General features: G+C 48.9%; 1 protein-coding gene across 4 annotated transcripts in view; it reads right to left on the bottom strand.

The window, feature by feature from the left end:
• Window positions 1-5,000: 5,000 nt before the first annotated feature.
• LUC7L (LUC7 like) overlaps window positions 5,001-17,884 on the bottom strand; it is a 46,330-nt gene continuing 33,446 nt past the window's right edge. For 3 of the 4 annotated variants that reach the window (XM_047837703.1, XM_047837705.1, XM_047837706.1), the window contains exons 7-11: window positions 12,351-12,527; window positions 9,076-9,164; window positions 7,001-7,030; window positions 6,378-6,545; window positions 5,001-5,351 (exon numbers count right to left, since the gene is read on the bottom strand). In XM_047837703.1, coding sequence (XP_047693659.1) covers window positions 5,210-5,351; window positions 6,378-6,545; window positions 7,001-7,030; window positions 9,076-9,164; window positions 12,351-12,527 — 606 coding nt within the window. In that variant the 3' untranslated portion in view covers window positions 5,001-5,209. Of the gene's footprint in view, window positions 5,352-6,341; window positions 6,546-7,000; window positions 7,031-9,075; window positions 9,165-12,350; window positions 12,528-17,884 lie in introns of all 4 variants that reach the window. The other variant, XM_047837704.1, reaches the window with a different exon arrangement.

Here is a 17,884-nt window from a genome sequence, read left to right as displayed (position 1 = left end):
AATAACGAATGTGTCAAAGACTGCCACATGTCGGGAGGCTGTGACCTCTGGGAAGACAGAGGGGCCGCGAAGGAAAGACGGGGGTTTCCCAGGAGCTGAGACACCGTTCCATTTCCTGACCCAGGGGGACATGCAGAGCTTGCTTCTTATTCTCTAAACTCTTCCGTGCCCTCTTCTGTAGGGAGAGAGGCTGGGCCCAGCCAGTAGCTGACTCGTCTGGAGTCCCAGGCACGCTGGACCTTCAGAGCTCCAAAGAAGGTTCCGGCAGCCTCAGAAAAAGGCCTAGGAATATGTAATACTGCATTGTGTATTATTACATAATTACATACACAGTATTCCACATACAGTAAGCATACTGTATTATATATTACATAATATACAGTATTATAGTTATATTTATATATAATTGCGTCATATATTTACATGCATCTATTACAAATATATATACTTCACTGTATTATAGGTTATGTAATTACATATACAATATTATGTATAATGCTATCCTGTATTGTTCCATAATTACATGCATAGTATTACATATATAATACTGCACTGTATTATATGTTACCTAATTATATATATACACAGTATTCCATATATAGTAATTACATATGGCATTTTATACAGAACACTTCATTGTATTACATATCATTACATTACATATACAGTATTATATATAATACTGCACTGTATTATACTACATAATTACATACAGTATTATGCAAATAACACACTATATTATTACCTAATTATATATACCAAATTATATATACAGTAACATGGCACCATATTACATATTATTAGTTACATATACAGCATTATATATACAATACTGCACCTTATTACATAGTTACATTATTACATATACAATAACACCATAGTGTATATTTGAAAGCTGCTCAGAGTACAGCTTAGCGGTCTTCACCACCAGAAAACAATTTGTGAAGACATGTTAAGCAGACTTCCCGTGGTGACCATTTTGCAACATATATGTGTGTTGTTGAAATTAACAGAACACCATTTATCAATTATATCTCCATAAAAACAAAAAGAAGGTGTCTGGGTCCAGTGGTGGGGGCAGTCTTCTTCACCAGCTCTCACCAGTGCTCCTCCCCTGGCAGTGACCCCTGCACAACTGCCTTGGGAGGGTAGCCCCAGCCCACAGGCTCAGCTGTATTAGCCCCAGGGAGGGAAAAGAGTGAAGGGCAGGAACAAAGGGCCAGAAAGCGCTAGAGAGCTTCAGGTGCGCAGGAAATCCGGTGACCCCCAGGGTTTCCCCTCAGCCTTCCCTGTGGATCTGTGTTATGCAGGGAGCACTGGCACTCCTGTGAGGACGGTCAGTCCTCCTGCATGGGCTGGGTCAGGGACCATGGCCACCCACCAGACCTTGTGCCCATCCATTAAGTAGCCATCAGCTTTGTCAGCAGTGACAGAACATGCAGGGCGACGTGGCACCACATAGCCTCATGTGCCAGAGGATGCCCAGGGCATGTGCGGAAAGTAGGGGAGGGATTGTCTGGGGTGCTGGCATACAGACTGTGCAGTGGACAGAGGATTTAACTGTGTCATCAACTGAGGACATGACTCCTCAACCCCCCTTTCCTAAGGTCCAAGTATTACCTTTGGCGTGTGCCCTGATGCCAAGAGCTGGGGCCCCTCTTTGAGTCAGCATCTCACTTCACATCCCAGAGAGGTCATTCAGGGTTTGAAGCTGGTGCCACTCCTGGCCCCCAACACTCTGCTGCCCCCATTCCAGCTCTCGAGGGTTACGTTTATGGTACGGTGCGGACCATCTTGCAAAACACTATGCTCAGTGAAAGAAGCTAGTCACAGGTCACTTACCGTGCTTTCACTTACAGAAAACGTTCACAACAGGTAAATCGACAGACATGGCAAGTAGAGGAGCGATGGTCTAGGGCTGGGTCAGAGAGAGTGACTGCCTACTGGTAACTAGGTCTCCTTTTGGGGTGATGAAAATGTTCTGCAACTACATAGGGCTAGATAGCATAACATTGGGAATAGATTATAAACCACTTTCAAGCGGTCAAAACGTTGAATTTTATGTTAACTAAAAAAAAAAAAAAAATTGACCTACAAAATAATGAAAATACATTCTTTCTGGGGCCCCTCCCCAGAAAATCGAAGCGGGGAGGCAGGGTAGCAACCTGTTTTAAGGTACCTGTTAAAGTCTAAGAACCACTCAACTGTCCCAAGCTTACCAGAGCGTAACCATATGCGGATCCCAGCCCTCACTGTGGCCACCATCCCATTTCTAGGTTAAGGGTCCCTTCCAAGGCACTCTGGTGCACAGCCCCTCTCCCCCTTACGCCAATCACAGATGGGTACCACCTTGCCCAGGGAGCTCTCCTAGCTCCCAGGCCCAGCCAAGTGCACCTCATTACCCTAAGGGAGGATCTCCACATATCCACAGAATGCAGTGAGAGCCCAGGACCTGCCAGTGAACCCTGGGGTGGGTGCTCCCCAAGGCTGGGCCCTGCTGTGGATCCTATGGGCTCCCATGCAGGGAACAAGGCCAACAGATTCTCTCCAACCCTCCCCTCATCAGATGGCAGCCCTCGACCTGGCTAGAGACCCCCATTTTGAGTTTGGAAGGTAGCCCCAGACCTCTACGCAGTAAGGTGCCACAACCCACACTAGGTACTGGTCACTCTGTCCTCCGCCAATCGACAGGACTGTGTGTGTAGTGGGGAAATCCTCAAGGAACAGCAACTGGGAGGGGCTGAGGGCACCACACAGCCCTGGGGTGGTCCCAAGGAACATGGATTCCACTATGACCTTGGGGTCCTGGAGGCCCTGCACCTGCTGGCCTGGCCCACCCAAATCTCCTCAGGGACTGCAACTACCCCCTGACCTGCATCCCTGCTTCTCCATAAACATTTCCCACATTTTTGTATTCTTAGCAAGGACTCAAGGTGGGGTGGTGAACTCTGGTCCCAGCCACTTCATGATTTATGGGTGACTTTCTCTAGGCACCCTCCACATCCCCCCGACCAGGAGCTCACCTCTGTTGAAACCCACCTGGGATGAGCTGTGGAGCTCTGGGAGTGTCGTGCGTGGCCTCCATCAATATCACCTCCTCCTCTCCACCCACCTGGAACACAGGACGGTGTGTCCGCTGCACTCCTGCACACGGGAGCTTGGTGAACCCTTGAAAGCCACGAGGCTCAGGGGCCTGGGGTGCACCAGAGGCAGTGGGCGCCTCCAATAACGAGGTTGGAAAGTCAAGCATAAGAGCTCCAGACTCCTTGCTCCGCTACAGACTGGTGAGCGCCCACACGTGAAGGGAGCAGCTGCAGCCTTGACCTCAGCCTCATGCTCGTGGCTGAGATCTCACTAAGTCCAGGGATGCCCTTTCAAAACCACCCCTCCATGGATGGTGACACACTCAATACCACTCAAATGCACACTTCAAAATGGTTGAAATGGGGCACCTGGGTGGCTTAGTCGGTTAAGCATCTGACTTCGGCTCAGGTCATCATCTGGTGGTTCCTGAGTTCGAACTCTGCATCAGGCTCTGTGCTGACAGCTTGGAGCCTGAAGCCTGCTTCGGATTCTGTGTCTCCCTCTCTCTGCCCTCACCCCTCTCGTACTCTCTCTCAAAAGTAAACAAACAAACCAACAAAAAAGGTTAAAAAGGTAAATTGCGTGTATTTTACTACTGTTCTACAGTTTTGTTTTTCTTTTGTTTTCTAAAGCCTAACCCTCCAGGAGATGGGGGGTGTAGGCAGGAGGTCCTTCTGACACTCTGCCTCCTAGCAGCACACCCTCACGCTGTCTGAGCTAGGGTGTCCCTGCCTGCTTCAGACCATTCTCTGCATTCCCCACACGGGACTGCAGAGCCGAGTCAGGCACCCAGGACCCCAGCCCTCATTCCCTCCGCCCCTCCCCTCCTAGGACCACCCTTAACCCATTCGTGGCTTTGCACCAATCTGCCTCTACTTCCCAAACCCAAGACGCACCTCCACCACCCAGCCTGCTTGGTGTCTACGCCACCTACCAAGCCGACGTTTACCCCTTGCTCTCTGGCAGCCTCCCACTGGATGTTCCAGCAAGGCCCCTTCTTCCTGGCTCAGCCTGGGCCCCAGACAAGTGCAGGACACGGACACCCTACTGACACTGCCCTTCCTCCCTGTGGAGACAGGGGGCCAGGGAAAACCTATGCTGCAGGAGTACCCACCTATCCACACATCTTCCTAGAAGGGGACAGACTGCGATACCAGAGCCCACAGCACGGCTACCAGTCACTTCCCGGTGCTGGTGGCACAAGATCCAGACCCAGTGACCATGTGCCCACTGGGCCAACCTCTGCACTAAGGGGGTGGGGATGACAGTTTTCACAACTTGGCCATCAGAAGCTCCCTCCTAGAATAAACCAACCCAAAGGGCTGATGGGCTGATTTTGGTCTCTGAGTTCGTGTGACAGAGCAGCTGAGAGCATGAGAACACCACTAGCCTCTCCTGAGTGTGAGTCGAACTACAACCTGATCCCAAATCAGTAACCCCTGCCTCTGAGGACCCTGTGGCTGCCACGTGGATGCCGTCCAAAGGCCTTTCTTTGTCCTTAAGTAACTCCTGAAGAGGGAACTGCAGTGTGGTTCACTGGAGCCAGGCAGGCTGAGGCTATGCTAACAGCACACTAGACCGGCAGTCCTTCCAGAGAAGTGGATGCAGGATGGGGCACCTCCCTCCTCCCCCGCAGAGCCTGCTGTGGTCTGCACTGAGGGGCGGGGCCGGGCAGCTCAGACCCTCAGAAAGGACACATCCAGCCCAGCAGGCAGACAACTCTGCACACCTCGCTCTGCTTGGTCAGGGCGGCAAGGCATGTCAGATGCCAACACTCAAAGCGATGTCTAACAGTAGGTCAGCATTTCTGAGGGTGAATAAAGCTCACGGAGAACATCCAGCGTGTCATCAACCATGGAAGGCCATGGTGAAGTCTCTAGAGCACAGGAGGGACAGCAGAGACCCCACCGCAGCAGTAAGGAGGCCGTCTGTCAGATTTATTTATTCCTACTCAACATAACCCCAGAACACAGGAGCAACTCTGTACATCTCTAGAAACTCACAGCTAGCTCCAAAACAATAGAAATTGTAAACTACAAAAGATGAGGTGTATTCAGCAAATATAAAGGGGTACTTTAGGCTGTGTCAAACGTTTAACAGACTATTTACAGGCCCAGATGTAGGCTCAGATCTCGCCAGCCTCCTTCTCCTCCGATCTCCGTGAAGCTGTCTTCCCGTTGGAGCTCTCCAGCCTCCAGTCAGCGGCCCCTCGCTCACTGCGTCCATGCTCCCAAGACTCCTCCCTTGACACCCGCTCTCTGGAGAACCTGGGAAAAGAGAACCAGAGGCTCAGAGGAGGCTGGCATCCCCCTTCAGGCTGGCTCCTGGGGCGCTGACAACTCGGATCCTCAACACCAGGTTAGGGAAGGCCAAGACCCAGCACACCCGGGGAGGCCCACAGAAGGCCAGAGGGCAGCCGTCTAGTGCCCACGCCACAAAGGAGTGTTAGGCAGCCATGAAAAAGTAACATGTGCAGAGGTTTCTCCCAATAGGGTAAGCTTTCGCTTGAGTGTAAATGGAGCAAAAAACAAGAGTGCATATGAGAAATATGACCCGTTATGTAAACGTGATGGAAAAAAGGCTACAATCAAGCACACACAGTGCTTATCTTGAAGTGTGAGTATGAATGGTTTTTAATTTGTTTTTCCTTGGGGTGCCTTGGTGGCTCAGTTGGTTAAGCGTCTGACTTCTCTCAGGTCGCTATCCTGTGGTTCTTGAGTTCAAACCCCACGTCGGGCTCTGTACTCACAGGGAAGAGCCTGCTTGGGACTCTCTCTCCCCTACTTGCCCCTTCTGTACTTGTGCATGTACACGTACATGCTCTCTCTCTCTCTCTCTCTCTCAAGTAAACTTAAAAAAAAAAAAAAAAACCTTAATTTGTTTTTCCTCAAACAAACAACAACAAAAACAAAATAAAACAGAGGCAAGAGGCACCTGGTCAGGACACAAATCTCAGGGGTTCTGTGTATGGAGGTGACACTGAGTGTGCAGCAGGTCACAAGAGGGAGCCATACCCATGTAACCACCCCCACAGCCTCTCAACTGTCCTGGCCCTGAATCTACCCGCTGCTCTCTGCTTAGAGCTCCCTGTTCCGTGGGCCCCATTCACAATTCTCAAGGCTCCAACACTCAGTCCCACAGATGCCCAGCCAGGCTCCTGAGGCAAAAGCCTCAGACCCATCCCTACCGGGTATGGCCAACGGGCCCCGATGACAGACCCCCAGCAGACCCTGGGAACACAAAGAGAAGGGGCTCACTCCGGTTGCAGCTACTGAAGGAGTCAGAGTAGTTACTTGTATTTCGCACTCCGGTCCCTGGAAGCCCGGCGGTGGCCCCGGCTGTGGCTCCGGGAACGGCTGCGGTGGCGCCGGTGTCTGTCTCGGGACCGGGACCGGGATGACTTCCGTCTCTCTCTGGAGGTAGATCTTGACCTCCTCCGACGCCGGTCCCGGGAGCGCGACCTGCAGCAGACACCCAGACGGCTCTGAAGGCTGTGATGGCCCCATCCCAACAGCCCTTCTCTCTCAGCAGGTCCGACCTGATGCTTCCCTGTCATCTCCCCTTCCCTCCTACAAACATACAACTGGGGTTCACAAGAGTCCCCCCAATCAATCTCCGGTCAAAGAGAATTATGGCCTGATGCTCCCACTGATGCTTCCCGAAAACATCTTGCCAAGAAACACTCACTGCCCATAGGCCTCAGCAATCCCACCTGACTTCTCTCATTGACAGTGGGTCCCTCTGCTGCACTAAGCCCCAACCAACCTGACGAAGACAGACAGGGTTTGAGTGTGTCCCCAACCAGCCCTGCCCACCAGGTAACAACTGTGAAGCTATAATGGTTAACTATTAAGGAAAAAATGCACATGGAAAAGGACATTTGACTGAGAACACATTAATGGATCTGCAAACCTACCTCCTGCGATCTCTGGTTCTTGAACCAGACCTGAAAGAAAAAAAAAAGATGAACAATTTCCCCCAAACTGCTCCACCCCTCACATATGTATGAGGAGAGGTGCCCCTGGTCTACAAGGTGAAGGAGAGTCAGCTTCTCGGAGACTTGGTATTTTCTAGTTCTCAGGCCTTAGCTCCAAGTGCCCCTTGTATTTCAGTTCAGTGCCTTGATTTCAGTTCAGGTCACAATTCCAGGGTTGTGTGGGAATAAGCCCCGCGTCAGGCTCCGCACTGAGCGTGAAGTCTGCTTCAGATTCCTTCTCTCTCTTTCTCTCTTCCTCTGCCCCTCTCAACAACAGGAACAAAGAAACTGAAATCACTATCTTTTTTTTTTTTTAATTTTTTTTTTCCAACATTTATTATTTTGGGGACAGAGAGAGACAGAGCATGAACGGGGGAGGGGCAGAGAGAGGGGGAGACACAGAATCGGAAACAGGCTCCAGGCTCTGAGCCATCAGCCCAGAGCCTGACGTGGGGCTTGAACTCACGGACCACGAGATCGTGACCTGGCTGAAGTCAGACGCTTAACCGACTGCGCCACCCAGGCGCCCCTGAAATCACTATCTTGAAAAGACCCCTGTGCCTCTACGTTCATCACATCGTTATTTACAAGGGCCAAGACATGGAGACCGACATATGGACGGATAAACAAGTAAATACACAACGAAACACTACTCAGCCACAAAAAGGAAGGAAATGCCGCCATCTGTGACAACATGGACGGACCGTCAAGGCATGATGCTAGGTAAAATAAGTCAGACAGAGACAAATACTGGACGATCTCAGTTATCTGTGGAACCTAAAAAAAACCCCAAACCTCACAGATACAGAGATCAGACTGGTGGCTGCCAGAGGCAGGGGGTGGGAAGTGCAAAAAGTGTGAAGGTGGGGGAGGAAAAAAGGGTAGTTAACCTTGCCACATCACTATAAGAGCACTGTGTATCTGTCAGGAGCACCCGTGCTGGGGGAAGATCTCAGAGGTGAGGCAAGGGTCCCACGTGCTTCCGCACACACAGACACACCCCACCGGAGTAGTGGTCACCTTCAGGTAAAAAGAGACTTACATGTTTTGCTTAATACATTTTTATACTAAGTGAGTCTCTTTACAATCACAACCTGTTAGATGATTAAAGTAATGAAAAGAAACACAGAGAAAACTATAAACGTGATCTGTCCTTTCTGAATTACAAACTAAGAAATTCCTCCAGGAATCCCAGCATCCAGGCCTTTCAAGGAACAGCGAGCTGTGCCCCACGAGAGCGTGGTCTGGCCTCTGGCCTCTTCCCTGAACTCTGACCAGATGTCTCCTAAGCATCTCAAAGTGAATACAGTCAAAGCCAAGTCCTATTCCCCGCAGCGCCTTCTCACCCCATACACCGGTCCCAGTCTTCTCCATTTTCCTAAGTGGCCACGCCAGGCCAGAAAGCAGTGAGGCCGACTTCAATCCCCCTCTGCTTGCCTCGCCACCTCGTACCAGCAAACCTTATCAGCTCTACCCCCACAACACACCCACACCCTTCCCACTCGCACCCGTCAACCAGCAGCTCCTTCGCCTGGTTCTCCTAGGTGGCTCCTCACAGTTCTCACTGCTTCCGCCCCTGTCCACTGGCCCCACAACCCTCAGTCAACACTGGAGTCTACTCAGCCCTAAGGCCCTTTGGCGGATTCCCCCTAGGGCAGCACGGCTGTGTGACAGAACACGCTCCAGCTCCACAAAGTCTCTGCTCCTGCCCTACCGGTCCGCCCTGACCTCGTGGGGGCGCGGCAGGTGCCTCTCCCATTGCCACCGCTCAGCCCTCCCTCACACCTTTCCAGGTACAAATGAGGTTGTCACAACTGCTCCTGCAGCTCAGGGTGGCCGTGTACGCACCGCAAGGCTCCTACCACGCCAGCCCAAACCCTGCTCTCCGAAACATGTTGCACATTGCTTATTTTGCTTTTAAGGGCCACTGAGATCCGTAGCTGAGCTCAAGTGCTATGAGCCAGACTGAAGGAAGGAGCAGGGTCTCCCTGGGTGTGGATCCGCCGTGGACTCACCTCCTGCTCAGCCGCTCCTCCCGCTCCCTCTCCTCTCTCCTCCTCAGTCGATCCTGATTCCTCTTCTCCTGCTTTTCAGCCACAGTTTTCTAAATAAACAAGAAATTGGAAAATGAGAGAAGAGCAAGTTACACCAACTAGAGTGTGAATGCTGTTTAACAAAGCACTTTTACGTAATCTCAATATTGATAATTTAGAAATCCAATAGAAACTCGTAAGAAACAGGAACACAATCACCATTAAAGCTTCTTAATGGGAAACACGTGAAAATAACGCTTTTATCATTATATCTTACAAATTCAGTGACGTGTATATTCCAAAAGATGCTACAGTTCTAAGTCACAGAAATCTATCTTTTGCCTCACACCAATCCAGAAAGTTATTTTTTTACCCAAAGGAGACTCCACAAACTTTATGGTAAAAAAGAACACGTCTCTAACCAAACATATCCTGCTGCTGGTCCCTGGGGTGCTGCATGCTACACTGGCTTTAGACCCAGCCTCATGGCGACAGTAGGCCAGGGGAGGTAGACCCTGAACCCTCAATACTTGGCCCATCAGGCTGGATTGTAAACACGGAGCAAAGGCAATGCACAGACAGGAGGAGACCTTGAGAAACGTTACTACCCGAACACAACTGACACAGCTTAGCTCAAAGCCCTGGGATCAGTCTGCATACTCCCCCCCAAGGTCAACTCAAAGCCTTTTGGTGCCCCCACCTCTCTGCTGAGTGGAACGAAGCCCTGTGTAGAGTGGAGTAGGGAGACAAAGGGTCATCAGTGTTTTCGTGCTCATGATGGCACAAAGGATGGTCCCACCTTGCTACAGACTACAGCCAGACACTGCATGAGAGGCGTAGCAAGGACTGAGAGAGAGGGGCCAGCTGTCCTCAAAGCACTCCCAAGGCACGAGAGCCTTCCTGTCTGGTTGCTTCTGGCCCTCCACCCCTGGTTTCACTTGTCCTACACTTGAGCAGGCACACAACGATGGACAGGTTACGGTTAGGGTTAAGGATGGGAGTTTCAGCCCCTTAACTTCCTAAAGGGGATGTGACCGAGCATAGGCCTATGGTCTGGCATTAACTCCTTTCCACATCTCCCTACTTCCTAGACACTATGCTTCCACCCCTAACAAAGAAGGTCTTGCCTCGCTCTTACCCTCAGTGTGTGGCACACCTCTGGGACCAATGCAAGAGACGCCATCTCTGATTAGGGCCCAGAACTCCACCCCTCCCTACTGTTAGGAGGTGCACTTACAAATAAATTTTCTGTTGTTAGTCTAACAGCTATTATCAAAATACATTTATGTTGCTTTGGTCAACGACATGCCACTTGTAACTTCAATGATAAAACATGCTTTCTAGATCAAGTTAATACTTAAGTTCTTAAGGTTTTAGGGGGAAAATTTTCAATATACTCTCATCTCCGTTGGAGAAATATGTGTTAAGAAAAAAATAAAAAGTTTTCAGGTATTAAAAAAAAAAAAAAAAAAAAAAAAAACCAGGACAGGGGCACCTGGGTGGCTCAGTCAGTTAAGCGTCCAACTGTTGATTCTAGCTCAGGTCATGATGTCATGGTTTGGGAGATCGAGCCTCATGTGGGGCTCTCTCTGTGTTGAGCCTGCCTGGGATTCTTTCTCTCTCTCTCTCTCTCTCTCTCTCTCTCTCTCTGCTGCTCCCTTGCTCACGCTCTCTCTCAATATAAATAAATAAACTTAAAAAAAAAAATACCAGGACAAAATTATGGGATGATAGAAAATGGAAACGTAATTTAAAGGAGAAATGTAAAAGTGCCATTTCCAACTGCTAAGTAGTACATTTTTAGCGGGCATGGTAGTGGACACCAAACTGCTATTTATGTTCTATTGGCGGGGCACCTGGGTGGCTCAGTCAGTTAGGCGTCCGACTTCGGCTCAGGTCATGATCTCACAGTCGTGGGTTCAAGCCCTCTGTCCGGCTCTGTGCTGACAGCTCAGAGTCTGGAGTGTGCTTCAGATTCTGTGTCTCCCTCTCTCTCTGCCCCTCTCCCGCTCATACTCTGTCTCTCAAAAATAGACAAACATTAAAAAAAGTTTTATATTCTATTGGCGACACAAATATTTTTACACCTTTCATATCCATCAACTTGCAAGGACAAAATTCCAACTTAATAATATGTGACAGAGTGTATCACTTTTCAAAATTCTATTGGGGGGCGCCTGGGTGGCTCAGTCGGTTGGGCGGCCGACTTCGGCTCAGGCCATGATCCCGTGGTCTGTGGGTTCGAGCCCCGCGTCGGGTTCTGTGCTGACCGCTCAGAGCCCGGAGCCTGTTTCGGATTCTGTGTCTCCCTCTCTCTGACCCTCCCCCGTTCATGCTCTGTCTCTCTCTGTCTCAAAAATAAATAAACGTTAAAAAAAAAAAAAAATTCTATTGGGAGCACAGAGCTGAATGTTTCAAGAGCAGAGGCTGCCACCCCAGCCCCACCTCTGCTGGTGAGTTCACACCGCACCTGCTGGCAACCCCTCTTCAGGGGCAGAGCTCTGTCCCCCCTGCTCCTTCTGGGGACACACAAGGCTCTCTACCCCGATGGTCACAGGGTCCCAATCAGGGGCCATATGTCTGTCCCTCTATACCGAATTTCACGTGCGTGGAGGGAAGGCCTGCATAGGAGGCCTAGTATCCCATCCCAAAGGTCTCCATACGCAGCAGGGAGGACTCCACCAGTCTGAAAAACAGTTCAAAGTATCTAAAACACGCTCATCCCTACTTCTGAATGTTCTGCACCCATGATATGTTTTAGAGCCTAACCTAGGAAAATGAGGAGTCTTGGAGAAGAGACAAAGGTGGACAGTGGTGCAGCAGCACCATCCAAAAAAGCCCCACCACATCCGCATCCTCCAGAGAAGGCTCAAAGGCAAGGGCCGGGAAATGTGATCTTCTGTCTAGCCTAACCACTCTCCACACATCCACCTCTGCCCAAGGAGAAAAACAAGACTACTGGCTCTTCCGATCTCTAACCAGAAGTTACTTCAGAGGTGGGCAAGAGCGGTCTGTACCTGGGGACGAGACTCTTTGTTTCCTGTAAACAAGTGCAGACTAAATAAATATCCAAGGTCCCTCTGGATTCTAAGACCTTAGATCTCTTGTGTGAACAAAGTGATGAAATCAGAATACTTCACTATAAAACTCAAGGCACGTTCTTGAGAGAGGATAAAAACGCAAGGTTTTCTAGAAGTCAAGAAACATGAGGACAGTCAAGAGACTTGTTTCTCCAGAAACACAACACATTAACGTACCCTCAATTGATCAAGCTTCTCTCGAATCTGAATGAACCCCAAGTGTAACTTGCCCCCGAAGTGGTCTGCAAGGCGACGGTCATTGTCGTGGAGACCAAGGTAGGCTGAACAGACCTCACAGACGCGCAGCTTCTGCTGTTGAAAACTGGAAGCGGGCATGGAATTTCTGTATTCTTCCTGGACAACAGGAACAGATCAAGGACAGTGAGGTACCCAGCACCACAACCAAATATTCAACCCCAAAATGGATACATTTCAAGGGACTATAGGGATGACTTTTAAATAAATAAAAACTACACCACTTACAAGCCTCAGATATTTGTAACCAACTCAATTTTCATCGTTTATTTACAAAATGAACTAACCAATTCAATTTTCGTTTATTTACAAAATGAACTAACAGTCATGATTCCAAAACAGTAAGAACATTTAAATCTCTGACAAGCAGGGTGCTGGTCTCAGAGGCCAGCAGAGAAGGGGTTTCAGCTACGCACAGAGGAGAGTCTAGGAGGGCCAGAGAAGCCAGAAGGGAGAACCTTCAAAAGGGGCCTTTGAAAAAACAAAGCACAAAACCCAAACCAAATAAACCAGCAAAACATACAAGAGCCACTCATAGAGACTGTGTCCCAACATCCAGAAAACTGTATACCAATGCAACCCCAAAAACTAAAATGTGGAAGGACAAATACATTAGACCCTCTCTTCAAAGAAGGAAGTATATAATAGAACAGAGCAAACTACACCACCTAGTGCAGCCACTCCAGTCCGAATCCTATTATAAGGAGTAACTCACTCAGCTTCAAGGTGGAATGCATGAAATATAAAAGAAAAAAAAAAAAAAGAAAAGAAAAGAGGGACATGGCTCCTGCCGCTTGTGCCAAAGCTAAAACACTCTTTCCAAACCCAGGTTTAAGAAATGCATTCCAACAGTCACTGACCCTTACTTATGGGATCTTCCATTAATTCACACGTTCAAAATTCCCTGGCAAATGGAGATTAACGTAAGTTACCATGTCATTCATTCAACTGGTGGGCACTCTCATACGCTGGCGGGGAGGAGACTAGGTTGGTGCAACTAACAGGTGGTGCAATTGAATAATCTGAGAGCAAGACAGTGCATGCCATTACCAGAAATTCTTCCAGGCGTACGTCCTAGAACACGCTCATACACGTGCCAGCAAACAAGTGCAAGGGCACTTGCTGTGGAGCTGTCTGTAAGATGAGAAACCGCCAACGGACAGTAACACGTCTGTGAAGCGGAAGCCTTACAGCAATAACCTGAAGGAAGTTGTATGTAGCAACAAGGAGAGACCTTACAAATAGTGCTAAGTGAGGAATGCATGTGAGAGATGTGTATAGAATGGCAGCATTCAGGGGCGCCTGGGCGGCTCGGTTGGGCAGCCGACTTCGGCTCAGGTCATGTTCTCAAGGCCCGTGAGTCCATGAGTTAAAGCCCCACATCAGGCTCTGTGCTGACAGCTCAGGGCCTGGAGCCTGCTTTGAGTTCTGTGTCTCCCTCTCTCTCTGCACCTCCCCCATTCGCGCCCTTGTTCTCAAAAATAAGCAAACATTAAAAATATTTAAAAAAAAAAAAAAGGCAGCATTTATTTGGGACTTTTTATTTTTATTTTTTTTAACCTTTATTTATTTTTGAGACAGAGAGAGACAGAGCATGAACAGGGGAGGGGCAGAGAGAGAGGGAGACAGAGAAGCTGAAACAGGCTCCAGGCTCTGAGCTGTCAGCACAGAGCCCGACACAGGGCTCAAACTCACGGACCGTGAGATCATGACCTGAGCCGAAGTCAGACGCTTAACCGACCGAGCCACCCAGGCGCCCCTATTTGGGACTTTTTAAACGCACAAAGCACACAACGCAGACACACACACACACACACACACACACACACACACACACACACACACACACACACAGAGTTTACAGGCGGTACACATGCGTAATACCAGACAAAGACAAAACTGAATGCACAGTAATGTCTGCCTCTGAGGAGGGAGAGAATGGGACTAGAGGGGGAAGGACTGGGAACCTGAATTTCCATTATGATGTGCTATAACTTTTTTTTTTTAATGTTTTTATTTATTTTTGAAGGAGAGAGACAGAGAATAAGTGGGGGAGGAGCAGGGAGAGAAGGAGACACAAAATCCGAAGCAGGCTCCAGGCTCTGAGCTGTCCGCACAGAGCCCGACGCGGGGCTCGAACTCGCAAGCTGTGAGATCATGACCCAAGTTGAAGTTGGACGCTAAAATGACTGAGCCACACAGGTGCCCCATTGCTAAACAAAACCAAAAACCTTACTCAAAAACATAAATATGCTGGGCATATCACAGAATATCTGTGATATTCTGTCCCTTTCTAGTTTCAAAACTTTGAATACCACCGCCTCATATCTTTCAAAATAAACTCTATGCCTAGTTAAAAAAAAAAAAAAGCCAATCTCAAAAGGTTATGCACTGTATGACTCCATCTACATAAGATTCTTGAAATAACCAGAATATACAGATAGAGGACAGATTGGTGGTTGCCAGGGGTCAGAGAAGTGGGTGTGGCTACAGAAGGATCGTGGGAGGGATCTCAGTGGTGATGGACTTTTGACTATCAACATCCTTTGTGATACTGTACTACAGTTTTTCAACATGTTACCACTGGGGGAAACTGGCTAAAGGGTACATGGGATCTCTCTGCATAATTTCTTGAGACTACCCAACACACCCACCCTTGTCCACTACTAAAAGCAGAAAGGAACCCACAGGTGCCTTATTACCTTAGGTCAGCACTGCCCAGACCTGCCCAACACCACCCTGTCTTTCCCAGTGGTTTTAAGAAAGTGGTGCTGCCTCCTGGAGGCACCCTCAGTGATGCGGATGGAGGACAAATGGCCAGGGCAAGGATGCTAGGAGTCCTGGGCTCGAAGAGCCACGCATGCTACATTCTGCTCCTGTGTGGGCTGTCTGCAGACATGCACACGATGAACCCCACATCTACAATTTTTTATGCCTACATACAAATCTCTGAGCCATCCCAAGGATTTCTGGTGTTTGCTCGGCTCTTAGAAGCTGAAAGAGCTGGGCCACAGGACGTACCAACAGGCGACAGAGCTTCCCACTGGACAGAGCTGTCAGGACTCTCCTATATGTACACAAAAATTTCCCATTTCAATATACATCGGTTTAGATCCTACGTAAGGACGTATATACGTGATTTACATTTGTATAGATACTCAGGGACTTAAATCCTGTGCAGAATGCAAGATTTAAATATACATGCAATTTCCTGGATATGGATCTACTCTGTAAACCAGGAAAGACTGTTTGGAACTCTACCAACTCATACTAACATGGCAATGCCACTCAAGGTAACACCTGCAACTGTCACATTCGCAACCCATCCATCTTTTACCTTGAATACATCTAAGCATTTACATACAAAACATCCATCTGGGGTGGGGGGTGGGGGAGAACGCCTGGATGGCTCAGTCAGTTGAGCATCTGACTCTTGGTTTCAGCTCAGGTCATGATCTCACGGCTGGTGAGCTTGAGCCCCATGTCGGGCTCCGTGCTGACAGTGCAGAACCTACTTGGGATTCTCTCTGCCTCTCCTCTTCTCAATCTGTCTCCCTTAAAATAAATAAAAATGCTGGGGAAAAAAAATTGTTTACAAAACATCCATCTGGGGGTACCTGGGTGGATCAGCTGGCTAAGTGTTCAACTTTGGCTCAGGTCATGACCTGGCAGTTCAGGAGTTCAAGCCCGAAATTGTACTGCGCACTAACACTGCAGAGCCTGCTTGGGATTCAGTCTCTCTCTGTGCCCCTCCCTCACTTGTGGTCTCTTTCTCTCAAAAGAAACAAACTTAAAAGAAAATCCCTCTGTATTGTGAATTTTCTCCCTCTCATGTTCAAGAATGGACCATATCAGCTATGTATGTCACTAAGCAGGTGCTGTCCTGCCAGGGGTATGAGGCATTATCTTGGCACCACCTTCCAGGAGATACCTTAAAAGTTGGAGATGACCCCAACCCCAGGACAGCCCTGTCCTGAGTAATCCTTCTGCTCCCTGTACTGACTACTGCCTCAGTGGGCATCGCTCTAACACCAACAGGTCCCTGGCACTATCCATGCATTCAGTTAGTTAGTCATTACCGAGCTCCTACTGCGTGTTCATCACCATGCTGAGCCAGGGGTGTAGAGAGATAACCAAAGGGGACCTGACAACTACATGCCATCTGCTCACCTCTACCGGCCCCCACCACTCTAAGAACCGTCTCAGTTCATAGGTCTCCACTAAGGGGACTCCCAGGACCAAATTACTCTACCTGGAGACCCTTGGCAACACAAAGTCACTCTCAAACTCAGACCCCATTTCTTTTTTTCTTCTTTAAAGAATTCTTTTATTTATTCTAATTTTTATTTATTTGTTTTTTGAGAGAGAGATGGACAATCTCAAGCAAGCTCCATGCCCAATATAAAGCCCAACACGGGGCTCGAGCTCACAACCCTGGGATCACCACGTGAGTTGAAGTCAAGAGTTGGACCCTCAATGGACTGAGCCACACAGGTGCCCCCAGACCCCACTGCTTCTAAGCACCAGATTTCCTCAGAATGAAACGTATCCATCTGTTCACATACTCTTCTCTCTGCACCCCCTCCCGCCTCCAGCACTGTCTCCACAAGAAGGGCATCCTCTGACATGTTCACAACCAGAAAGTATCTGGCACAGAGCTGGAGCTTAATGAGCATGTGTTACAGGAACACAACCATCCCACCTCCCTCTGACTCTACTGTTCCCACCATTCTCAAAGCCGACATGAGCCATTTCCCATTCCGGGGGTAAGGACTTGAGATCCAAAGCATATCTGATGGATATAATAATCTAGGAAGAACACGGTTGTCAGTGATACAAACAATGAGTCCCTGACTCATTTTTTCCACCGCACATCCTGGCCTGGCATCCCAGCCAACACCACTTGGATGCTACCCTCAGTCTGCACAGGTTCTCCCTACGAGAGATGTACTGTCGCCAAGGACACCCAGTTTTCATTCTCCAGTATAACTCTGACCCGCTCATGCCAGCTGAGTAACCACCACAGCCCAGCAACCTCCTAGGGAGCCAGAGGATCAGAGAGTAAAATGACACCACTCTGGGGGTGCCTGGGTGGCTCAGTCGGTTAAGCGTCCTACTCTTGGTTTTGGCTGAGATCTGAGATCATGATCCCATGGTTGTGGGATCGAGCCCCACAATGGGCTATGCATTTACCATGCAGAGTACAGCTGGGACTCTCTGTCCCTCCCCACTTATGCTCGAGGACTCTCTCTCTCTCTCTCAAAATAAATAAATGAACATTATAAAAAAAAAAAAAAAAAAAAAAAAAAAAAAAAAAAAAAAAAAAAAAAAAAGAAGACACCACTCCAGTGACTTCACTCTCAGGACTGCATTCTGCATATAGGTGTTATGCTCAGGGCTGGTAAGGGACTGGTCTGATGTCAAACGAGTGTCACAGGGGGGCAGAGCAAAGGCAC

The sequence above is a fragment of the Prionailurus viverrinus genome, chromosome E3 (assembly GCF_022837055.1).
Source record: "Prionailurus viverrinus isolate Anna chromosome E3, UM_Priviv_1.0, whole genome shotgun sequence".
NCBI lineage: Eukaryota > Metazoa > Chordata > Mammalia > Carnivora > Felidae > Prionailurus > Prionailurus viverrinus.
The sequence above is the reverse complement of the archived record's forward strand: the minus strand, read 5'-3'. Positions and strand labels throughout refer to the sequence as shown.